Source organism: Pongo abelii, chromosome 8 (assembly GCF_028885655.2).
Source record: "Pongo abelii isolate AG06213 chromosome 8, NHGRI_mPonAbe1-v2.0_pri, whole genome shotgun sequence".
In the NCBI taxonomy this organism is placed as follows: domain Eukaryota; kingdom Metazoa; phylum Chordata; class Mammalia; order Primates; family Hominidae; genus Pongo; species Pongo abelii.
The window spans coordinates 102,650,288-102,676,250 of NC_071993.2; the positions used below are offsets into that span (position 1 = coordinate 102,650,288).

At 41.3% G+C, this 25,963-nt stretch overlaps 1 protein-coding gene across 1 annotated transcript in view; it reads left to right on the forward strand.

Moving 5' to 3' along the window:
* The window catches only part of ENTPD1 (ectonucleoside triphosphate diphosphohydrolase 1), a 194,567-nt gene that overhangs the window by 15,149 nt on the left and 153,455 nt on the right, over positions 1–25,963 (forward strand). Inside the window, exons 3-4 of the mRNA XM_054522681.2 lie at positions 1,644–1,818; positions 1,943–2,705. Of these exons, the coding sequence (XP_054378656.1) occupies positions 2,669–2,705 (37 nt within the window). The 5' untranslated portion in view covers positions 1,644–1,818; positions 1,943–2,668. The remainder of the gene's footprint in view (positions 1–1,643; positions 1,819–1,942; positions 2,706–25,963) is intronic.

Sequence of the window (25,963 nt, forward strand, 5' to 3'; positions counted from 1 at the left end):
TCATGAAATTTTAATGCATGTGTAGTTTCATGTTTCCATCACCACAGTAAAGATACAGAGCAGTTCTGTCTCCCTGAAAATCTCGCCTCTTTTCTTTTTTTTGTGTTTTTTTGTTTGTTTGTTTGTTTTTTTGAGATGAAGTTTCACTTTTGTTGCCCAGGCTGGAGTGCAATGGCCTGGTCGGCTCACTGCAACCTCCGCCTCCCGGGTTCAAGCGATTCTCCTGCCTCAGCCTCCCGAGTCCTGGGATTACAGGTGCCTGCCACCACGCCTGGCTAATTTTTGTATTTTTAGTAGAGACGAAGTTTCACCATGTTGGTCAGGCTGGTCTCAAACTCATGACCTCAGGCAATCCACCCACCTTGGCCTCCCAAGTGCTGGGATTATAGGCCTGAGCCACTGTACCCGGGCCTCTTGTCTTTTCATAACCAAACCCACCTTTCTTTTCCCACTCCTGCTCCCCAAGATGCAGTGTTTTTTTTGTTGTTGTTTGTTTGTTTGTTTCTGAGACAGAGTCTCCCTCTGTCATCCAGGCTGGAGTGCAGTGGTGCCATCTCAGATCACTGCAACCACCACCTCCTGGGTTCAAGCGATTCTCCTGCTTCAGCCCCAGTCCCCCGCACCCCCACCAGTAGCTGGGATTACAAGCATGTGCCACCATGCCCAGCTAGTTTTTGTATTTTTAGTAGAGAGGGGGTTTCACCATGTTGGCCAGGCAGGTCTCGAACTCCTGACCTCAGGTGATCCAGCCCCCTCAGCCTCCCAAAGTGCTGGGATTACAGGCGTAAGCCACTGTGCACAGCCCCCAAGATGTAATTTTAAACCATCATTAATTTTTATAATAACCATGATAGGCCAGGCACGGTGGCTCATGCCTGTAATCCCAGCACTTTGGGAGATGGAGGCGGACAGATCACTTGAGGGCAGGAGTTCCAGACTAGCTTGGCCAATATGGTGAAACCCTGTCTCTACTAAAAATACAAAAATTAGCCGGGTGTGGTGGTGCGGGCCTGTAATCCCAGCTACTCAGGAGGCTGATGCAGGAGAATCACTTGAACAGAGGAGGTGGAGGTTGCAGTGAGCAGAGATTACACCACTGCATTTCAGCTTGGGCAACAGAGCCAGACTGTTTAAAAAAAATTTTTTTTAATGATACTCATGATTAAAATAACTATGTAATTTATCTAAATTATTGTTTACAGGCATTTATCTAAGTAAATTGAATACGCAGTGTCTACATGTTTAGTAGAAAACAAATGTTTACTAGCTCTGGCAGAATTCATCTCCTTGCTTTTATTTAAGAGATTAATAAACAATGAATACATTGTAGAGGAAAGAAGTATGTTTTTACTTTGAAACCTTTTTAAAAATTTTTCTTTAGCCATTTAGTATTAATAACAAGCAAAGAGGGGTTTCTACTCCTTTTCTTTTTTTCTTTGCTCTTCTTCCTCATTTCATTCTTTGGAGACTGTCTATAGTCCCACATTTTGTCCAGTTCTGAATCTGTGTAACTTTGACTCTATGGCAGAAACTGTTTATTGCTGACTATATATTTGTTCTCTCTTCTCTCAAATAAACAGAGCCCCAACTTTTTACTGAGCACGATATAGCCAAAAGATGACATTGCCTGGCCTCTTTCGCAGGTAGCTGTGGCTATTCCAGGATCCCAGAAAATGGTAGCCACAAATGAAGGCCTCTGAAGCAGAGCTGCCCTGGATCTTTACTGTGCTGGTGCCCTCTCGGACTTTCTCTTGCCCTTCTGTCTCTGGCCTCTCATTCTCTCCCAAGACATGGAAACTAGAATTCCTCTTCCCCCAGGTGGGTCATAGAAGCCAGCAACAAAACCTAAAAATATCACTTTAACTTTCTCTTTCTCCCGGCCTTTCTGTATAGAAACTGTCCATAAAGAAATGATCTGACCTGCCTCGTTTGACTGTTCCAGATTGTTGAAACCCATTCCGGAGAGGCTTCTACCCCACATTTAGACTGTTGAATCCCATTCCAGAGCGGGTCCTGTCCCACATCCAGAAGGAAGGAATGCACAGAAGTCAAGAAGAATCTAGATAGACAGCATTGCTGAGTTTCTCCCACTCAGTCTATAGCATTAGATCATACTCTTTTTTTATTCCATCATATTTCTACATGGCTGTCCATACTTGGTTGAACCTAAGCATAAAAGTGGACAATTTCCCCCGTATCTTTTATTTATTTTATTTATTTTCATTTTTTTAGGGACAGGGTCTCACACTGTCACCTGAGCTGGAGCTCGGTGGCACCATCACAGCTCATGCAGCCTCAAACTCCTGGGCCCAGCATACCTGGCTAATTTTAAAATTTTTTGTACAGATGGAATCTTGCTTTGTTCCTAAGGCCGACCTTAAACTCTTGGCCCCAAGGCATACTCCCTCCTCAGCCTCCCAAAGTGCTGAGGTCACAGGCATGTGACACTGTGCCCAGCCTCCCCTTCAGGTCTTCATTCTGAAGTCTCCTGTGTACGTGTAAAATTATGATCAAATAAATTTGTATGCCTTTTCTCCTATTAACCTGCCTTTTTTGTCAGCGATTGTCAGTGAAACTTCAGAGGGCAAAGGGGAAGTTTTCCTTGGCCCCTCCAGTTTTGGTGTCGTGAACAGGATACCAAAGCTGCTCTGTTCTTCTGGAAGCTGCAATGAAGGGAACCAAGGACCTGACAAGCCAGCAGAAGGGTAAGAAATTCTTACCAGTCAGGCTCCCGGCCTCTCTCCCTCTGTGGAATCTGGTAGAGCTGATGGTAAAAATCACTGTTTGTCTCATTTTCATCTCCAAAACCTTGATTAATGGGAAAAAAGGATTTGTGTGACTAGTTTTGGGTGTAGCGACTCTGATGTCCTTTTTTGGTATGAATATTCACATTGTTCGGTCCCTTTCCTTCCAGAAATAGTCTTTGTCTTTCCGTGTTGTTGTGTCATAAAGAAGGATGCCATAGGGTAGGACATGGGCCTAAAACCCCGTAAACTCTCTATTTGAGCTGGCACTGCAGAATGATCAGTTTTGCGGTTCTGACTAGACCTGTGTCTATCTATAAACTTTGCTGTAGTCCCCAAAATAAAAACCAGATGAAGTTCTCCTATTGTCTTGTTTCCTGTCCGTATAAGACCTTGACTTTTGAGAGCATTTTCTCTTGGTCCCTGCCATTTTGGGGAGCATGATTTTTGGGTCACATTAGGTGACCAGTCTAAAAATGGCTGGTCACATAAGATTTTAAGCAGTATACTTTTTGTTCCAACTATGTCAAGCTCTCAGGGGAGTTTGTCTTAATAAGTTCCATCTGTAAGGGGCTCCTGTTGCCTGGTTAGGCTGGGAAAATTCTAATCCCAGGAGGGCCTACCTGGTGCCAGTGGATTAACGGGTCTGTGACTGGTGGCCCCTGGCAAATTTGTTGGTTACTAGTGGCACCATATGCACAAACACCAGCCTTAATAGTCTGTGGTGGGCTGGACGCTGTGGCTCCTGCCTGTAATCCCAGCACTTTGGGAGGCCAAGGTGGGCAGATCACGAGGTCAGGAGATCGAGCCCATCCTGGCTAACACGATGAAACCCCATCTTTACTAAAAATACAAAAAATTAGCCGGGTGTGGTGGCGGGCGCCTGTAGTCCCAACTACTCGGGAGGCTGAGGCAGGAGAATGGCATGAACCCGGGAGGTGGAGCTTGCAGTAAGCTGAGATCGCTCCACTGCACTCCAGCCTGGGCGACAGAGCTAGACTCTGTCTCAAAAAAAAAAAAAAAAAAAAAAAATAGGCTGTGGCGGCAAGAGTCTTTGTTATCTTAAGTCTACTTCTGAGTGAATTTTTGGGGATCATGGAGACTGTCTCCTCCGTATGCTCTCAAGGAACACCTCTTGTTTGTATAGTAAAAACTTATTCTAAACCTGGAAAATTATCTCCTGGACTTTTCATGAAGAGGCTTATTGTTGAGTTGCTACTGGAATTTGTAAACCATTGGCAATTCTAATCATCAGTGGCCAAAAGATGGATCCTTTAAATTAGAAAGAACTTTAATTTTCTTTTTTAAAAAAGAAGATTTTAGAGATCTCTCATTCTAAACAATTGTCTTACTTGTATTTATGGGACAATCAAAGAAAGACACAATAGTGTCTTGGCTTAGAAATTCTCTTGACAAAATTAAAATGCAAAAATCTAACCCAAAACAAAATTAAAATCCTTTGTACACTCAAACTGCCTGCTTTGAATTCCCTGTGGGATTTACAAATAAGGCATTCCACCTTGTGGTGTAGTGGCTAAGATTCTGTGCTTTTACACCTGTGACCTGGGTTTGATTCCTTGTCAGAGAATCAGTCCCTGTAGTACTTGTAAGCTCTTTAACTCAACAGCACAAGCATTTATAAAACTTGGTTTAATATCTGTGTGACTCTTGACTTTTGGGGTACCCATTTGTTATTGATGGACAAATGTCCACAAAAAAGGTAGACAGGATATCCACTGCAGCTGGAGTGAGAGACAAGGGGTGGGTTAGCTCTACCATGAAGCAGCAGCAGAAAGGAAAAAAAAAATCTATCAACTATTTTTATATCCTTCCATATAGCCATCCATCCATTCATCAATTTAAATAGTTACAGCTATTTTGGCGTAAGTCCAAATTTTTGTACAGATGAAAGTGTGGTAAGTCTCTATTTTATTTATTTATTTACAGTCTAGAATAATGGCACCATTATCACAGAAATGACATCTACATTTTTCTTAAGTTAAAGTTTGAGGCCTGGGCTCTGATGGCTCACTCCTGTAATCCCAGCACTTTGGGAGGCAGAGGTGGGCAGATTGCTTGAGCTCAGGAGTTCAAGACCAGCCTGGGCAACATAGTGAAACCCCATCTCTACAAAAAATACAAAAATTAGCCGGATGTGGTGCCATGGGCCTGTGGTCCTGGCTACTTGGGAGGCTAAGGTGGGAGAATCCCTTGAGCCTGGGAGGACGAGGCTGCAGTGAACTATGATTGCACCACTACTACTGCAGCTCGGGCAATAGAATGAGACCCTGTCTCGAAAAAGGAATAAAAATAAAATTTACATAAATAAATAAATAAACATTAAAGTTTGAAAACTTAATTTACCAGTTATTTTTCTTATTTAATTAGTAATACATTACTTCTTTCCAGGTCTCAGTTTTGGATTGTAACTAACCACTGTTCTCTTTTGGAGGCATAGTGCCTTAATAAATGTGTTATTTTGTCTACTAAACCATGTGTTTGTTGCCAACTTGCAGTCTAGCAGTAAAGAAGCTAATTTTTTCCTGAGTTTAAGATTACGTTGAAAAATAGAATAGCTTACAACACTTTATGATATTATGTGTTATACTAAACAGAGATGAAACTAAATAAGTTTACAATCTCTTAACCTTTGCACAAATGCTATCATTTATTTATTCATTTGTGCATTACTTTATTTCATGGAATGAATATATTTATCATTTATTTATTTATTTTTCAAACAGAGTTTCAAAAAAATTTTTTTTAGAATATGCAGTGTTTGTAAAACTACAACAGCAGCAGCAACAACAGTTTAAGAATAAGATTAGCCCACATATTATCAAAATAGTATTTTCAGGTCTGCTTTCTTACATCTTGTGAGAATGTACATTCTGGATACTATCTTACTGTTTCAGTAAGCCTTGGAATTGTTTCGCAAAAGGATGACGGGAATGAAAAGAATCATTAAGTTTTCACTGGAGAGAATTATTCCCCTCGGTTATCCCTGGAATCTGGAAACGTTATAGTTTATAAACTTGTTTAAATAAAAGGTTTATGCAATGATTCTTGTTAGGCCTTTTTGATTTCTCCTGGAACTTCACGATAACAATATTTATTTTTTGTGAACTTTACTTAATCAGGAGTCATTTCAGATAACTGAGTCATACCCTCTTGTCTCTTTCTCCTTTCAATTCTGTCAGTATTTGCTTCATGTATTTTGGGGCTCTGTGGTTAGGTGTTATATGTCTATAATTGTTATATTTTCAGATGTATTAACCTTTTTATTATGATTAGATGTCCTTCCTTGTCTTAATGTGCCTTGTCATAAAGTCTATTTCGTCTTATATTCATATAGCCATTCCAGCTCTTTCATAGCAGCTATTTATGCATGCTATTCAACCTACTGTATATTTTAATCTAAACTGTGTTTCTTTTAGGCAACATGTAGTTAGATCTTGTTTTTTTTTAAATATATCCTGACAATTTTTGTCTTTTGATTGAACTGTTTGTTTAGTTCATTCACATTCAATGTAGTTATTGGTATGTTTGGATTTGTCTATTTTGCTATTTCCTTTCTATATGTCTTATTTCTTCTTTTTCCTCTGTTCCCCTTTTACTGCCTTCTTTTGTTTTAAATCAATATTTTAATTCATTTAGTGAGATATAATTCACATACCATTAAATTCACCCCTTTAAAGTGTACAATTCAGTGGTTTTTAGTATATTTATACAGTCATTATCTAATTTCAGAACATTTTAATTACTCCCAAAAGAAATCCTGTATCTATAAGCCGCCACTCCCATTTCCCTTTCCCTCATCCCCTGACAACTACTTATTTGTATTTGTATTTTTGTTTGCTTGTTTGAGACAGGATTTCATTCTGTCACTCAAGCTGAAGTGCAGTGGTGTGATCATGGATTACTGCGGCCTTGACCTCCCAGGCTCAAGTGATCCTTCCACCTCAGCCTCCTGAGTAGCTGGGCCTACAGGTGTGTGACACCACATCCAGCTAATTTGAAAAAATTTTGTGCAGTCGGGATCCCACTATCTGGCCCATGCTGGTCTTGAAGTCTTGGTCTCTAGCAATCCTCCTGCCTTGGCCTCCCAAAGTGTTGGTATTGCAGGTGTGAACCACTGTGCCCAGCTCATTTTTAAGTATATTTTTAAAGTTCATTTTTCAGTGGTTACTCTCGGGATTTTTATTTTTCTTGAACTTCATAACTTTAACTTAAAATCCACTTCAGGTTAATGGTGGTTTACTTGTGATAAGATATGGCAACTTTGCTCCACTATAGCTCAGTTCTCTTCTTTTGGTTTTGGTTGCGAAAGTCAGTCCTTTGGTTCCTATTTGTTCCTGCATTGCTGTGGTTTGAATATCGTTTGTCCCCACCAAAACTCATGTTGAGGCTTGGTCCCCAGTGTAACGGGTTGAGAGGTGGTAAGACTTTAAAAGGTATTTGAGTCATGAAAGATCTGCTTTTATGAAGGGATTAATGCCATATTGTGGGAGTGAGTGAGTTCTGTCTCTTGCAGGACTGGATTAATTACTGAGAGAGCAGGTGGTTATAAAGTGAGGTTTCCTCTCATGTTTTGTCTCTTTTGCACATGCTTGCTTGCCACTGTCATGTGTGCTCCTGCCATGTGATGCCATCTGCTATGTTATGATGCAACGTGAGGCCCTTGTCGGATGTGGCTTCCCAGTCTTAAACTTCCCAGTCTCCAGAACCATGAGCTAAATAAACTTCTTTTTAAAATCAATTACCCAGTCTCAGGTATTCCATTATAGCAATGTAGAATGAACTAAAACATGCATATTCTTGCTGAGCATGACAGACTGCAAGCTTTATTCATCTTCTGACACTGAGCCATTTCTGTAGCTAGTCATATAGTCAACTAGCTGGTCAAGGTGACCATAGAGTGGTACTGTGTCCCTGCTCACTGCCTAAGGAGAGGGAGGGAAACTGGATTTGCTGCTTGCTCAGAAAGTGTTAGGCCCTTTGCCTGGGTTGCAACCCACTGTGTGGGTAGGCATGGGCCCTGTGGGATTTAGGCATAAAGAACTTAGGCAAATATGTTGATGTACATTCTTCTTGCTGTTCTGTGAGTAATAAAGTCTTTTGTTTATGATGCAGGAATCTTGTGTCTTCTGCCTGTATCCATGAGACAGTGTCAGGATAACTGTAAGCTTTAAGTAAGCTACAATCCCAAATCCTTCACCTTTTAAATTTGTTTTCAACAATTCGCCTAGCTGTCTAGATGTGGTTCTCTTTGTGTTTATCTTACACACATTGTTCATTGAGGTTCATTGAGGTTCTTGGATCTGCAGGTTTTTTTTTTTTTTTTTTTTCTGCTGTTGCAAGATTTAATAGAGTGAAAACAGAGCTCCCATAAAATGGGAGGGGACCCAAAGGGGGTTGCCACTCCCTGCTCAAATGCCTGGGTTTATGTCCCAATCATCGTCCCTCCACCTGTGCTCTCAGGCGATATATGATTTGACTATTTATTTACCTCCTGCTTTAGCCTAATTTGCGTTCTAGTGAGCTCTCTTTACTACCTGATTGGTCAGGTGTGAGCCGAGTTACAAGCCCTGTGTTTAAAGGTGGGTGTGGTCACCTTTCCCAGCTAGGCTTAGGAATTCTTAGTCGGCCTAGGAAATCCAGCTAGTCCTGTCTCTCAGTCCCCCCTCTCAACAGGAAAACCCAAGTGCTGTTGGGGAGGTTGGCCGATGACTGCTCTTAACTGCTTCCTGCTGAATTGGGGCATAGTAGGGTCGTGCAGTTGAGATTTCCTCAGGAGGAGTGCCTTCAATGCCATTAACATCAGAACATGGGCTAGCAGGCCGGTCCAGGGGTCTGCAGTAGATCTTAGTCATGGACTGCATCTGGGGCTCCATTTGAAGAATGATTTGTAATTTTACAGCTTCGATTCTGGAAGAGGCAAACTTAACAAGGAGGTTAAACATACAGGGATTGAAATGTATGGCCTGAAGTGCAGGGGCATATATGGGTGTGGGCGGTGAAAGTGGGGTTTCCTTTAGAAAAACTCCTATATGATGGGGCATCGATATTTCCAGGAAGCTGCATTCTCCATGGAAGCTCTTGGTAAGGGAAGCTACTGGTAGTACAGTGGCACGGAGGAGGTGCAGTGAGAGTGAAAGGTTTGGTGAAGGGTTTTAAGTAATTTCCATTGGTTAGCTGCAGGCAAAAGTGTATTTTTCCTTCTTCAGTGGCTAGCCATCCTGAGGGAAGGAAACTATGTCCTCGTGAGGTTCCCCATTCTATTTCTTCTGCTGAGTACTGGGGCTTGGTTTCCTGGAGGGGATTACCCCATACTAGGGGTCCTTCTATAAGCATTTCTAATGGAGGGGGTCCTGCCTTGCAGCTCTTCTGGCTTCAATATCCTCTTGGCGGTTCCCTTCTATTTCCCTTTCCTTTCCTTTCTGGTGACCCCAGCAGTGTAAGACTGCCACCTCTTTAGGTTTCTCTGTACAGCCAAGAATAATCTCCTAATGGCTTCCTGATGTTTGATAGGTGTTCCCTCAGAAGTTAGGAATTTCCTTTCTCTCCATATTGCTGCGTGGGCATGGAGGACTAGGTGAGCATACTTAGAGTCTGTATATATATTTACCCTTTTTCCTTCTTCTAATTCTAGTGCCCGAGTGAGGACTATTAGTTTTGCCAGATGAGCACTAGTTCCTGGAGTGAGGGGATTACTTTCAAGTATTCCATTATTACTGACCACTGCATACCCCACTTTTTGAAGTCCTTTTTCTAAAAGGAACTTCCATTAGTATACAAGTTGAGGTTGGGATCAGTTAAGGGAACCTCTAGAAGGTTCCCTCGAGTGGCATGGGTTTGAGCAATCACCTGTTGACAGTTATGTTCTATCTTTTCTTTATTATTTGGCTGGGTTAAGAATTGCACAAGTGCGCAGTTGCAGCACTGGCCCTTTAAGTAATAGAGCCTGATATTTAAGCAAATGGTTGTCTGACAGCCACAAGTCTCCTTTAGCAGTGAGTATGCTGTTCACATCATGAGATGTCCACATGGTAAGATCTCTTCCCTGTATTATTTTAACTGCTTCAGATACTAAGACTGCTACTGCCACCACTACCCGTAAACAATGAGGCCAACCCTTTGCCACTACATCAATTTCCTTACTTAGGTAAGCCACAGGTTGCAAGCTGGTCTCTCGGACCTGTGTAAGGATTCCTAGAGCTATTCCTCTTTTTTCTGTGACATATAAAGAAAAGTCTCACTCCGTTGGCAAGCTTAACACTGGGGCTTGGGTTAGGGCCTTCTTTAGGGCCTGGAAAGCCGCTTCTGCTTCAGGTGTCCTTCTTACTAAATGGGTATTGGCTTTCTGAGTTTCTTTAATTAGCGTGTATAATGGCCTGGCTATTTTGCCGTACCTGGGAATCCATATTTGGCAGAAGCCTGTTATGCCAAGGAACCCTCGTAGTTGCTTTAGGGTTTTGGGATAAGGATAAGCCAGTATAGGCTGGATACGTTCCTTACTGAAGGCCCTGGTGCCTTTGGATAATTTTAGCCCTAAGTATTTAACCTGCTGTGAGCAGAGATGAGCCTTTGGTTTGGAAACCTTGTAGCTGCAGGTGATGAGGAAATTTAAGAGCATTTGGGTGGCTTGGTGTCACAAGGTTTCCAAACGGGCGGCTAAAAGTAAATCATCCACGTACCAAAGGACAAGAGTGTCCAGGTATGAGAACTGGCTCAACTCTTGGGCTAATGATTGGCCAAATAGATGGGGGCTATCCCTGAACCCTTGAGGTAAAACAGTCCAGGTGAGTTGAGACATTGGGTTCGAAGGATCTTCAAAGGCAAACAAGAATTGAGAGTCAGGATGTACAGGGATGCAGAAAAAGTCATCCTTAAGGTCCAGGACTGTAAACCACTCTGCTTCCTCTGGTGTTTGGGAAAGCAGAGTATAAGGGTTAGGTACAGCTGGGTATGGAGGGACAATGGCCTCATTGATAATCCTGAGATCTTGCACTAACCTCCACTGTCCATTGGGTTTCTGTACTCCTAAAATTGGAGTATTGCAGGGGCTATTGCATGGTTTTACTAGGCCTCGGGCTTTTAGTTTCTTAACAATCTTTTGGAGTCCTTGTTGGGCCTCGGGTGTAAGGGGGTACTGCCTTTGGTAGGGAAAGGAGGCAGAATCCTTTAGTTTAACTTGAACAGGACGGGCATTCTTTGCTCGTCCATATTGTCCTTCTGTTGCCCAGACTTCAGGATTAATTCCTTCCTCAAGCAGGGGGCAACAAACGGGTGTTCCTTTTCCTATGTTCAGGTGTATAATGGCCCCTGCTTTTGTTAGAATGTCTCTCCCTAACAAGGGAGTGGGGCTTTCAGGCATAATTAGAAAAGCATGTGAAAGAGTAATGTTCCCCAGTCACAACTTAGTGACTGGGAGAAGTATCTAGTGACTGGCTGTACTAGGACCCCTCGGATAGTGACAGATCTGGAGGACAGCTGTCTGGGACAAGAGAGTAAGACTGAGAAGGCCATGCCAGTGTCCAGGAGACAGTTAACCTCCTGGCCCTTAATGGTCAAACATATCCGGGGCTCTGTGAGGGTGATGGCATGGGCTGGTGCTTGCCCCAGGCACCCTCATTCTTGCTGCTGGATCATCTGGTTAGTGGCTTCTGACTCAGAGGACCTTCATCCCCTGGGGCAGTGGCCCTTCCAATGATTCCCTTGACATAAGGGGCATGGACGAGGGGGCAGCTTATTTCTATTTGGACAATCTGTTTTAAAGTGTCCTTGTAGACCACACTGGAAGCAAGCCCTATTAGGCATTCAATTTGCTCAGCCTTTCTGTGTTCCAGAGCCTCCAAAGTCTGCTTGCCTGAGGGTCATGACTAAAGCGGTGGCATTTTTCTTATCTCGTTTGTCCAGTTCCACCTGCTCCTCCTGATCTCTATTATAAAAAACCGAGGTTGCCAAGTTCAATAGGGTTTTTAAGTTTTGCTCCATGCCTAAGGCAGACTTTTGAAGTTTTTTTTTTTATGTCTGCAGCTGACTGAGTGATAAACTTATCCTTTAAGATTAGCTGGCCTTCGACAGTGGGCGCAGGTCAGTGGGTGAGTGCACCATGCACCAGCCGAAGCAAGGGCGAGGCATTGCCTCACTCGGGAAGTGCAAGGGGTCAGGGAGTTCCCTTTCCAGGGGTGACAGACGGCACCTGGAAAATCGGGCCACTCCCACCCGAATACTGTGCTTTTCCGACGGGCTTAGGAAACGGTGCCCCAGGAGAGTATAGCCCACACCTGGCTCAGAGGGTCCTACGCCCACGGAGTCTCGCTGATTGCTAGCACAGCAGTCTGAGATCAAACAGCAAGTCGGCAGCGAGGCTGGGGGAGGGGCGCCCGCCATTGCCCAGGCTCGCTTAGGTAAACAAAGCAGCCTGGAAGCTTGAACTGGGTGGAGCCCACCACAGCTCAAGGAGGCCTGCCTGCCTCTGTAGGCTCCACCTCTGGGGGCAGGGCACAGACAAACAAAAAGACAGCAGTAACCTCTGCAGACTTAAATGTCCCTGTCTGACAGCTTTGAGGAGAGCAGTGGTTCTCCCAGCACGCAACTGGAGATCTGAGAACGGGCTGACTGCCTCCTCAAGTGGGTCCCTGACCCCTGACCCCCGAGCAGCCTAACTGGGAGGCACCCCCCAGCAGGGGCAGACTGACACCTCACACGGCCGGCCAGGTACTCCAACAGACCTGCAGCTGAGGGTCCTGTCTGTTAGAAGGAAAACTAACAGAAAGGACATCCACACCAAAAACCCATCTGTACATCACCATCATCAAAGACCAAAAGTAGATAAAACCACAAAGATGGGGAAAAAACAGAGCAGAAAAACTGGAAACTCTAAAAAGCAGAGTACCTCTCCTCCTCCAAAGGAACGCAGTTCCTCACCAGCAACGGAACAAAGCTGGACGGAGAATGACTTTGACGAGCTGAGAGAAGAAGGCTTCAGACGATCAAATTACTCCGAGCTACGGGAGGATATTCAAACCAAAGGCAAAGAAGTTGAAAACTTTGAAAAAAATTTAGAAGAATGTATAACTAGAATAACCAATACAGAGAAGTGCTTAAAGGAGCTGATGGAGCTGAAAACCAAGGCTCGAGAACTACGTGAAGAATGCAGAAGCCTCAGGAGCTGATGCGATCAAATGGAAGAAAGGGTATCAGCCCTGGAAGATGAAATGAATGAAATCAAGCGAGAAGGGAAGTTTAGAGAAAAAAGAATTTAAAAAAATGAGCAAAGCCTCCGAGAAATGTGGGACTATGTGAAAAGACCAAATCTACGTCTGATTGGTGTACCTGAAAGTGACGGGGAGAATGGAAGCAAGTTGGAAAACACTCTGCAAGATATTATCCAGGAGAACTTCCCCAATCTAGCAAGGCAGGCCAACATTCAGATTCAGGAAATACAGAGAACGCCACAAAGATACTCCTCGAGAAGAGCAACTCCAAGACACATAATTGTCAGATTCACCAAAGTTGAAATGAAGGAAAAAATGTTAAGGGCAGCCAGAGAGAAAGGTCGGGTTACCATCAAAGGGAAGCCCATCAGACTAGCAGCAGATCTCTCGGCAGAAACTCTACAAGCCAGAAGAGAGTGGGGGCTGATATTCAACATTCTTAAAGAAAAGAATTTTCAACCCAGAATTTCATATCCTGCCAAACTAAGCTTCATAAGTGAAGGAGAAATAAAATCCTTTACAGACAAGCAAATGCTGAGAGATTTTGTCACCACCAGGCCTGCCCTAAAAGAGCTCCTGAAGGAAGCGCTAAACATGGAAAGGCACAACAGGTACCAGCCACTGCAAAATCATACCGAAATGTAAAGACCATCGAGACTAGGAAGAGACTGCATCAACTAACGAGCAAAATAACCAGCTAACATCATAATGACAGGATCAGATTCACACATAACAATATTAACTTTAAATGTAAATGGACTGAATGCTCCAATTAAAAGACACAGACTGGCAAATTGGATAAAGACTCAAGACCCATCAGTGTGCTGTATTCAGGAAACCCATCTCACATGCAGAGACACACATAGGCTCAAAATAAAAGGATGGAGGAAGATCTACCAAGCAAATGGAAAACAAAAAAAGGCAGGGGTTGCAATCCTAGTCTCTGATAAAACAGACTTTAAACCAACAAAGATCAAAAGAGACAAAGAAGGCCATTACATAATGGTAAAGGGATTAATTCAACAAGAAGAGCTAAGTATCCTAAATATATATGCATCCAATACAGGAGCACCCAGATTCATAAAGCAAGTCCTGAGTGACCTACAAAGAGACTTAGACTCTCACACATTAATAATGGGAGACTTTAACACCCCACTGTCAACATTAGACAGATCAACGAAACAGAAAGTCAACAAGGATACCCAGGAATTGAACTCAGCTCTGCACCAAGCAGACCTAATAGACATCTACAGAACTCTCCACCCCAAATCAACAGAATATACATTTTTTTCAGCACCACACCACACCTATTCCAAAATTGACCATATACTTGGAAGTAAAGCTCTCCTCAATAAATGTAAAAGAACAGAAATTATAACAAACTATCTCTCAGATCACAGTGCAATCAAGCTAGAACTCAGGATTAAGAATCTCACTCAAAACCGCTCAACTACGTGGAAACTGAACAACCTGCTCCTGAATGACTACTGGGTACATAACGAAATGAAGGCAGAAATAAAGATGTTCTTTGAAACCAACGAGAACCAAGACACAACATCTCTGGGATGCATTCAAAGCAGTGTGTAGAGGCAAATTTATAGCACTAAATGCCCACAAGAGAAAGCAGGAAAGATCCAAAATTGACACCCTAACATCACAATTAAAAGAACTAGAAAAGCAAGAGCAAACACATTCAAAAGCTAGCAGAAGGCAAGAAATAACTAAAATCAGAGCAGAACTGAAGGAAATAGAGACCCAAAAAACCCTTCAAAAAATCAATGAATCCAGGAGCTGGTTTTTTGAAAGGATCAACAAAATTGATAGACCGCTAGCAAGATTAATAAAGAAAAAAAGAGAGAAGAATCAAATAGATGCAATAAAAAATGATAAAGGGGATATCACCACCGATCCCACAGAAATACAAACTACCATCAGAGAATATTACAAACACCTCTACGCAAATAAACTAGAAAATCTAGAAGAAATGGATAAATTCCTCAACACATACACCCTCCCAAGACTAAACCAGGAAGAAGTTGAATCTCTGAATAGACCAATAACAGGAGCTGAAATTGTGGCAATAATCAATAGCTTACCAACCAAAAAAAGTCCAGGACCAGATGGGTTCACAGCCGAATTCTACCAGAGGTACAAGGAGGAGCTGGTACCATTCCTTCTGAAACTATTCCAATCAATAGAAAAAGAGGGAATCCTCCCTAACTCATTTGATGAGGCCAGCATCATCCTGATGCCAAAGCCTGGCAGAGACACAACCAAAAAAGAGAATTTTAGACCAATATCCTTGATGAACATTGATGCAAAAATCCTCAATAAAATACTGGCAAACAGAATCCAGCAGCACATCAAAAAGCTTATCCACCATGATCAAGTGGGCTTCATCCCTGGGATGCAAGGCTGGTTCAATATACGCAAATCAATAAATGTAATCCAGCATATAAACAGAACCAAAGTCAAAAACCACATGATTATCTCAATAGATGCAGAAAAGGCCTTTGACAAAATTCAACAACCCTTCATGCTAAAAACTCTCAATAAATTAGGTATTGATGGGACGTATCTCAAAATAATAAGAGCTATTTATGACAAACCCACAGCCAATATCATACTGAATGGGCAAAAACTGGAAGCATTCCCTTTGAAAACTGGCACAAGACAGGGATGCCCTCTCTCTCCACTTCTATTCAACATAGTGTTGGAAGTTCTGGCCAGGGCAATTAGGCAAGAGAAGGAAATCAAGGGTATTCAATTAGGAAAAGAGGAAGTCAAGTTGTCCCTGTTTGCAGATGACATGATAGTATATCTAGAAAACCCCATTGTCTCAGCCCAAAATCTCCTTAAGCTGATAAGCAACTTCAGCAAAGTCTCAGGATACAAAATCAATGTACAAAAATCACAAGCATTCATATACATCAATAAGAGACAAACAGAGAGCCAAATCATGAGTGAACTCCCATTCACAATTGCTTCAAAGAGAATAAAATACCTAGGAATCCAACTTACAAGGGATGTGAAGGACCTCTTCAAGGAGAACTGCAAACCACTGCTCAAGGAAATAAAAGAGGATACAAACAAATGGAAGAACATTCCATGCTCATGGGTAGGAAGAATCAATATCATGAAAATGGCCATCCTTCCCAAGGTAATTTACAGATTCAATGCCATCCCCATCAAGTTACCAATGACTTTCTTCACAGAATTGGAAAAAACTACTTTAAAGTTCATATGGAACCAAAAAAGAGCCCGCATCGCCAAGTCAATCCTAAGCCAAAAGAACAAAGCTGGAGGCATCACACTACCTGACTTCAAACTATACTACAAGGCTACAGTAACCAAGACAGCATGGTACTGGTACCAAAACAGAGATATAGATCAATGGAACAGAACAGAGCCGTCAGAAATAATGCCACATATCTACAACTATCTGATCTTTGACAAACCTGAGAAAAACAAGCAATGGGGAAAGGATTCCCTATTTAATAAATGGTGCTGGGAAAACTGGCTAGCCATATGTAGAAAGCTGAAACTGGATCCCTTCCTTACAGCTTATACAAAAATCAATTCAAGATGGATTAAAGACTTAAATGTTAGACCTAAAACCATAAAAACCCTAGAAGAAAACCTAGGCAATACCATTCAGGACATAGGCATGGGCAAGGACTTCATGTCTAAAACACCAAAAGCAATGGCAACAAAAGCCAAAATTGACAAATGGGATCTAATTAAACTAAAGAGCTTCTGCACAGCAAAGGAAACTACCATCAGAGTGAACAGGCAACCTACAAAATGGGAGAAAATTTTCGCAACCTACTCATCTGACAAAGGGCTAATATCCAGAATCTACAATGTACTCCAACAAATTTACCAGAAAAAAACAAACAACCCCATCAAAAAGTGGGCGAAGGACATGAACAGACACTTCTCAAAAGAAGACATTTATGCAGCCAAAAAACACATGAAAAAATGCTCACCATCACTGGCCATCAGAGAAATGCAAATCAAAACCACAATGAGATACCATCTCACACCAGTTAGAATGGCAATCATTAAAAAGTCAGGAAACAACAGGTGCTGGAGAGGATGTGGAGAAATAGGAACACTTTTACACTGTTGGTGGGACTGTAAACTAGTTCAACCCTTGTGGAAGTCAGTGTGGCGATTCCTCAGGGATCTAGAACTAGAAATTCCATTTGACCCAGCCATCCCATTACTGGGTATATACCCAAAGGACTATAAATCATGCTGCTATAAAGACACATGCACACGTATGTTTATTGCAGCATTATTCACAATAGCAAAGACTTGGAACCAACCCAAATGTCCAACAATGATAGACTGGATTAAGAAAATGTGGCACATATACACCATGGAATACTATGCAGCCATAAAAAATGATGAGTTCACGTCCTTTGTAGGGACATGGATGAAATTGGAAATCATCATTCTCGGTAAACTATCGCAAGAACAAAAAACCAAACACCGCATATTCTCACTCATAGGTGGGAATTGAACAATGAGAACACATGGACACAGGAAGGGGAACATCACACTTCTGGGACTTTTGTGGGGTGGGGGGAGGGGGGAGGGATAGCATTGGGAGATATACCTAATGCTAGATGACGAGTTGGTGGGTGCAGCGCACCAGCATGGCACATGTATACATATGTAACTTACCTGCATGTTGCGCACATGTACCATAGAGCCTAAAGTATAATAATAATAATAATAATAATAAAAAGAAAAAGAAATTAAAAAAAAAAAAAGATTAGCTGGCCTTCAATAGAGTCAGGTGACAGAGAGGTATGCTTCCTCAATGCCTCCCTTAGTCTCTCCAGAAAGGCAGTAGGATTTTCTTCCTTTCCCTGTGTTATAGTGGACATAATTGAATAATTTATAGGCTTCTTCCTAGGTTTCCCTAGTCCTTCTAGCACACAAGTTAGCAAATTTCTGCCACACCAATTTCCATGTTCTGATTCTGCATCCCAATGAAGGTTTACACTGGGAACTGCCTGCTGGCCTGTGGGGAATCTTTCTCTTTCCTCTGTTGTCATCCTATCATTGACCTGACTGAGATACCAGAGATCGCCAAACTCTCGGCTGCAGTTATGGCGGCAATTCTCTCATTTGGGGTTGGTGTCTTATTTAACAGTAACATTATATTTCTCCATGTCAGATTAAAGGATTGTCCTAACCCTTGTAATCATCAATATAGCCATCAGGGTTATTTGAGAATTTACCTAGGTCTATTTCAATTTGCTTTAAGCCTGACAGGGAAAAAGGTACATACACTCTGACTGGGCCGAATTCTCCAGAATACATCATAGGGGCGTTTTTGCCTTAGGGGTAACGTTTCCCATCTGAAAAAAACACACACACACACAGGGATGCCAGCACCCCTATTCATTCTCCGATGAGCATTAGTCCTAGAGAGTCCTCTATGGTCCTAATGCTTATTCCTTTCCAGGGTGCGTAACCACCCATGGACCTCTGCTTATTGGGTAAGTTAAGCTCACTGATGTAGCAGTCCTGCACCCCTTTTCCCGCCTTTCTTGACCACAAAGAAAAGGGTCCAGGCTGCTGGATTCTAGTGGTCCTTTACCAGCATGCCCAACATTGCCTTTGTGCTCAGGGGTGAGTTGTAGAGCTGGGCTGGGTTCCTGAATATTTCATAACAACCCAGTTGCCCCATCAAGATGCATTCCAATAAATAAAACAGTTCTTATGCAAGTTTGTGTTAGAGAGGGTGTATGTAACCTTTTGAGTCAGGATTGAGATAGTTTTGTTTGATTCTATAAGTGCTTTAAGACTTGGCTGAGTGAAAACAGCTCCAACATTTGAGCAAACCAATTATTAGGCAATTCTCCTAACTCTGCTTCCACGAGAGTCTCCCTATCAATTACTGAATACCCATTGTGGTTTTTTTCTCAGTCACCTGGGAGGAACCATCTATCGTCCTGTCCTGAAGGGAGTTCCTCCTAGGTCTGGTCGGACCTTTGTATGGTAATTAAGATTTAAATCCCCTGTTAGGAAATCTGCTGGGTTAAGGAAATTTTCAGTGGTTAAAGTTAAATCACCCTTTTCTAACAGAATAGCCCCATACGAGTAAGATTTGAGTTAGTAAGCTACCTTTTTGCTTTTTTGACTTAGGATAATTCTGAACTGGTAAGGGGTGCTCACAATGAGGTTTCCTCTAAAAGTTATTTTTCTACTTTCTTCTGTTAGCAAAGGAGTTGCCACTACAGATTGAATGCATTTGAGCCATCTGTGGGTTACTGGGTTAAGGATTTTTGAAAGGAAGGCTGCGGGTTGTCAGTGGTCTCAGTGTTTTCAGGCTGTTACGCCTTGTTTACACTGACAACAAGATAGTATTGGAGTGTTATAAGGTCACGGAGAAGACCTTCAATGATCAATTATAGGTTTTAAATTTACCCTGGCTTTTAAAGGAATAGGGCACACTGTTTTTTCTTTACTACTTCTATCTTTCTCTTTCTTTCCCTCTTTGACTCCCTCTCTGTCTCCCTTTCTTTCTCTCCCCTCTGTCTTTCTCTTTCTCTCTCTTTTCTCCTAGCCCTATACAAACTTGGGGCCCTGGCAAGGATGGTGGGGAATGGGTCTCACATAACTGCCCATGTCGAGAGCTGTATGCCTAAATTGGGAGGGATACCAGGGACAAGACTCCCTGGGTTCATAGCCTAGGGGCCTAAGGATGCAGTGTAGAGCTCCCTTAGATCCCTTTGGAGATACAACTTGCTAGAGGAAATGAAAGTCTGAACCATTAGTACCTAGGAGGCAGGGATGGGAGGAAGTAGATTCAGAGGTAAGGAGAATTTTGGGGCTACACTTTCAAGAAAGTCGTGGTCGGGACCCAGGAGGTATGGGTCAGAAGGAAAGGTAGGGGCACACACATGGGCAACTGTTGAGTAGAGACTTCTGGCTGCACCATGATCTGAACCAGCTAACACTGGGAGTTCGGACGACAGCTTTCTGCCTCTAGTTGGCCCTTGGCTTCCCCAGGAAAATTGAAAGCGGAAGCTGGTTCTAGGCAGACCAACACTCCCAACCCACAAGGATTGGGGGTTGTTAGAAAGCCCTTTCCCAGGACAGGCACAGTAGCTCATGCCTGTAATCCCAGCACTTTGGGAGGCTGAGGCGGGTGGATCACAAAGTCAGGAGATCGAGACCATCTTGACTAACATGGTGAAACCCTGTCTCTACTAAAAATACAAAAAAATTAGCTGGGTGTTATGGCGGGTACCTGTAGTCCCAGCTACTGGGGAAGCTGAGGCAGGAGAATGGTGTGAACCTGGGAGGTGGAGCTTGCAGTGAGCCAAGATTGCACCACTGCACTCCAGCCTGGGTGACAGAGCAAGACTCCGTCTCAAAAAAAAAAAAGAAAGCCCTTTCCCAGATAGCCTCACACCTGAGTCTTAAGTCCAGCGGCCACACTAATCGTTTTTAACTGGCCAACAGGTGCCTGGTATTTTCCTCCAATTCTAAGGAAGGATAGGACAGAATAGCAAGTGAAAGCGGTCGAATATTACCACTTTGGATGTCCCTTCATGGTCGCCAAAATGTTACCGGGGCAGGGTGGTCCTTGTTCTTAGAGCTCCCAAGATGGTGGGCCACTTCCAAGATGGCAGCAAGCCTCTTGTTCTCTGACCTGGGGTTCTTGGCCTCATGGATTCCAAGGAATGGAATCTTGGGCCATGCAGTGAGTGTTATAGCTCTTATTAGAAGCCGTGGGTCATGGAAGAGAACCATGGAACCCAGCAACTAGTGTTCAGCTCGATTAGGATGAACCTGGGCACTTAGCTGTGTAGGAACAATGGCAAGCCTTTAGCCTGATTGGGAGTGACAGTGGGCACCTCGCTGGATCAGGAGTACAGCAGACACTGCTGGATCCAGAGGGGTGGAAGTCAGTGGTGGGTCTGCAATGGTGGCAAACAGCAGTGGTGGATGGCAAGCAAAAGCTCAGCTCGAGCCATAACAAACATGGACCAGAAGAGTGTGCAGTTGCAAGATTTAATAGAGTGGAAACAGAGCTCCCATAAAATGGGAGGGGACCCAAAGGGGGTTGCCCAGGTTAATTTTTAAAAGTAAAACTTGAGAAGCTTTGGGCCTTTATTTCTTCCAGTACATTTTCTGCTCATTTTTTTTCTCTCCTCTTTGTCTGGGACACCTCTTACATGTGTGTTGGGACACTTGAAATGGTCCCATAGATCTCCGAGGCTCTTTTTATTTTTCATCAATCTATTTCCTCTCTGTTACTTGAATCAGATCCTTTCTATTGATATATTCTTAAATTAACTGATTCTTTATTCTGATACCTTCAATCTATTATACTTTTGGGCCCATCTAGTGAATTTTTCATATCAGTTATTTTGCTTTTCTTCTCTAGAATTTTTATTTAATTCTTTGCTATGGCTTTTGTTTCTTATTGATATTTCCTATCACTGAATCATTATCATATTTTTCTTTGATTTTTTAACATCATAATAACTTCTTGAAATCTCTGCTAAATCCTATATATCTGGCCCCATTCAAAGTCAGTTTATACTGACTTCTTTTTTCCCCGTCTGTGAGTATGGGTTATACTCTTATAGTTTTTTGCATATCTAGTGATTTTTAATTAGATACTGGACATATGAACTAATATAGCAACTTGGGATTCAGTTTTATTTTTCTGAGGATTGTTGTTTTCAGTAATTTGTCTGGGATTAAACTGCAGATTCTCTTCTCTGTGGTGTGCAGTTACTGATACCTCTGCTCAGCTTTTTATTCTTAATTTTTAGCCTGGCTTTCTGCAAGTTGCCCTCATGTCTACTTTAGTTTAGTGGACAGCCTACACTTTAGGAGAGGTTGTGTTAAAAAAAAACTGAGTCCATAGGGATTCCACCTCCTCCTGCTTAATCTGTTTGTGAGTTAGGGAATGCTTTCGAAGTTATAGCCAGTTCTCAAATCTCTGGCTTTCACTTTTTGCTAGGCTGCCTTGGATTTCCACTATACACAGGTCAGAGAGAGAGATGTGGAGTGCTTATATCTTCTCAGATAATTCCATTAAATTTTTGGTTGGTCTACTTCACATCCCAACTGGAACTACAAAACCGTGGGGTTTTCCCTGTTCACATCTAGCTGGCAAAAGTGGTTTTCTCTTCCCACCTTGGGTTGAGCCTGCCCTCTCTGGAGGAAAGCTACTGGTTTTCATGGCTGAACTACTACTCTTGCCAAGCTGTGTCCATGTTATGGGTAGAGAGTAAAGGGGAGTCATCCCTGGCAAGCAGGTCATAGTTTCCCATTGTTCTTACCCAAAGTTTTGGAGACTTTTCATGAATAAATGCTTTTCAACTTGTTGTCTGCCTTTGCTCAATTTCTGGTGCACTGAAATGGCTGTGTTTGATAATAGAAACCTTACCTCCCTTTAGATCACTTTACCCTCTTCTATTTATAATGTTCATAAATATATCATCTACATATACTAGAACCATAGTGAAAGTGTTATAACTTTTGCTTCTTTCATCAAATATAATTTTAAAAACTAAAGAGAAGGAAAGCTTGTTATAATTATTCATATTTTTGTTGTGTTCTTCCTCTCTTCTTGTCTTCCAAAAATTCTTATTTAACATTTCTTTTCTGCATAGAAAAGTCCTGTAACTATTCTTTTAGGGTAGATATGCTGGTGATAGATTCTCTTCATTTTCCTTCATCTGAGACTGTCTTAATTTTCCTTTCATTCCTCAAGAATATTTGTGCTAGATATAGGATTCTGTGTTGACAATTCTTTTATTTTAGTAGTTGAAAAATACTGTGCCATTTTTTCTGGCCTCTGTGGTTTCTGATGAGAAAGCTACTGTAAGTCAAATTATTTTCCTTCTATAGGTAAAGTGTTGTTTCTCTCTCTTTACTTTCAAGATATTTTCTTTGTCTTTTATTTTCAAAAGTTTGATGATTGATGTGTCTTGGTGTATTTTGGGGGGTTTATCTATGAGAGGGTTCACTCAGTTTCTTGAATTTTTAGGTGTTTTAGTTCCCAGTATCATCTCTGCACACTGGGTCCTGAGTGACAGAAGTACTCACCAGAAGTGATGCTTTTTCCCAAATGCATCCTTTTGAACTTTGTGCTCCCAAGGAAGTGGCACCACCTTCAAACTCAGGTCAGGGTCACTGGCTCACTACTATCTCCAGTTTAGAATTTAAAATCCAGAGAGCTCCCAAGAACATGAAGCTCCTTCGTCAGTGTTTCCACAGTAAATTATGCTCCAGCTCAGGTTCAAAAGTTGATGAAATGCCAATTTTTCCCATGTAGTCCAAGCAGTTTAGTCAGGTTATGAGATTTGCTTGGACAAAACATGGAGCTCAAACATTTGGAGATTCACAGTGTGACCTCTCGATTTGAGTCATAGTTTTGGTACACTGAATTTTCCCATTTATTTGAGGAAAAGAAAAGGAGAGACTCATTTAATCAAGACCAACTCTTGTGTTATTAACAAGCCTAGACAACCTCCAAAACATAAGGCTTCTATTCATATTTATTCTCTAGAAATTTTTTCTCTGTATCTGAGAATTGTGGTCAAAATTCAGTCTACAGATGACTTCAAGGTCTCTACCTCCTGTTTGGAAGTTGTCTAGGAAATCCCCTTGATAACTTATATGTGATTCATATTTTACAATCATAAAGATTTGTTTCATTTATTACCCATTTCTTTGTGGAAATAATTCCCTCACTTGTCAATCAGTTATAAGGACTCAAGATGTGCCGTGGGAAGAATGCAATCTCTCTACCTCCAATCTTACCATTTGCTTGTGAGATCAATGTTTTAACTCCTTTAAGCACATGTATTTTCTTATTATTTTAACCTAGAAATGACATATGCTTGCGTTAGTTTTCTCATGGTTATTTACAACTAATTGTGGAGTAAATGAATTTAGCCATGTTTAAAAAAATTTAAGATGTCAGCAGGCAAGTGATAGAGGTTGTTTAATAGAAGTTCTCTTAGCAGCATGTTAAAAATAATGCTGAAATAATATCATCTACCTAAATGGTTACTCCTAGCAGTCTGATGCCAAAATCTAAACAAATCTAGAATTTTTATATTTGGAGTGACAGTTGTACAAACATCACAGTATTCACATAAATATTTTGTATAAGTTAAATTATCTAAGTTTATTATTAAGTTATTATCCTTCCCATCCAAAATATTTTTTAAATCCTAAGACAACTTCATTGTAGTTTTAGTTATTACAAACTGGAGCAATCTTTAGCAAGTTTGGGAATATGAAAATAATAGCTTATTTAGGCTATCTAACTATTGAATTTGTTTCATATTTCAGTTCACCCTTGAACAATGTGGGGGCTATAGGCACTGACCCTCATCAAAAATTAGCATGTAACTGTTGCCTTCCCCAAAACTTATCTATTAATAGCCTACTATTGGCCAGAAGCCTTACTGATAACATAAACAGTTGATTAATACATATTTTGTATGTCGTATGTATTATATTTTGTATTTTTATAATAAAGTAAGCTAAGTAAAGAAAAGATTATTAAGAAAATTGTAGGGAAGAGAAAATATATTTACAGTACTATACTGTATTTATGGATATTTTAAGTTTATGTTGTCTGTTTATAAGGTGAATTGTCCATCTGAAATGGTGGGCAGCTGCAGCCACAAACCTCAATTTATGGTACATATCAAGCAATTCATCTTTTGCTTGTAATGGCATGACTTTTCTCTGCTTCTTGGGAGCACTTCCAGCATCACTAGTGGCACTTTATATGGATCCCATGGTATTATTCAAGGTTTATAGTATTGCACTAAACACAATGAAAAATATGTGAGAGCCATGAGAGATCAGTTTTTACTGTGACACACAATTTACTGGAAAGATGAACTGTTCACACAGAGATGATTATTGTCACATGGTGTTTTAAGCAGATGCTTGCAACACTCCTGCTCCCCACAATGGCAACAGAAGGTAGCTATGAAATCATTACAATAGTACAGTATGTTCTACAGTGAATTTTATGAAGATATGATTTAATACTGCATCTTTATGTTTATTTCCATTTCTCTCAACTGCAAATGGCACTATGTATAGCCTGTGTTTGTGTAAGTTTTGATAAATTTTAACTTTTTATAATAGTTACATATATTTTGTAAGTAAATGATAAAATAGACTATCTACATATATTTTATGCATTCATGACATACCTAACTTTTTCTTAATATTTTCAATATTTCTAGGCTTCATGGTTCATCTACATGTTTTTTCAAATTGTTGCAAATTTCTAAAAATTTTTAAAAATATATATATTTTTTGAAATTCACATATATGTGGACTCTCAAAGTTCAAATTTGAGTTGTTCAAAGGTACTTGAATTCTCTCCAGCCTTTCTCTTTCTGTCTTTAAACACATCAAATATCCTAACATTTTAAATGGAGTTCCTACCAATTATATTCAGAGAAACACAGTATGAAGCATGAAAATTACCTATATGGAAAGTGGCTTATCACTTCATAGAGATTTTTAAAAAGTAATTTCCTTTAACTTTATTGGGAAGGAGGTTCTTCTCAAAAACTTTATTTCCTGGAGTAGTCAGTCTTAAGCTACTGTATGTGTTACGCTTCTTATCAAAGTTCAGGAGGGCACTATCTGTTTCCTCAGGATGGTGCCAAAATGGAGTGTTGGCAGTGTTCCTTATGTGAAGTAAAGAGATAACAGCTAGGAAGCTAATTAAAATAGAGTAGACTTGCTTTAAGGAAGCGGGCAAAACCTTTTCCTTCCCAGAAAAATTTCCTACTCCCACCCACTGCAAAGACTTGAAACAATAGAGTCAGCAATAAGAATGGCAACTTTATGTTCCCTTTTATGAAATTTCTAATTTTGTTTCCTTAAGTCTCTACCTCACTCTATGTTGTCTTGGGTAGGTAAGAATTGACAAATGCTTATTTCCTAGTCGTGGTAGATTTAAAAACAATC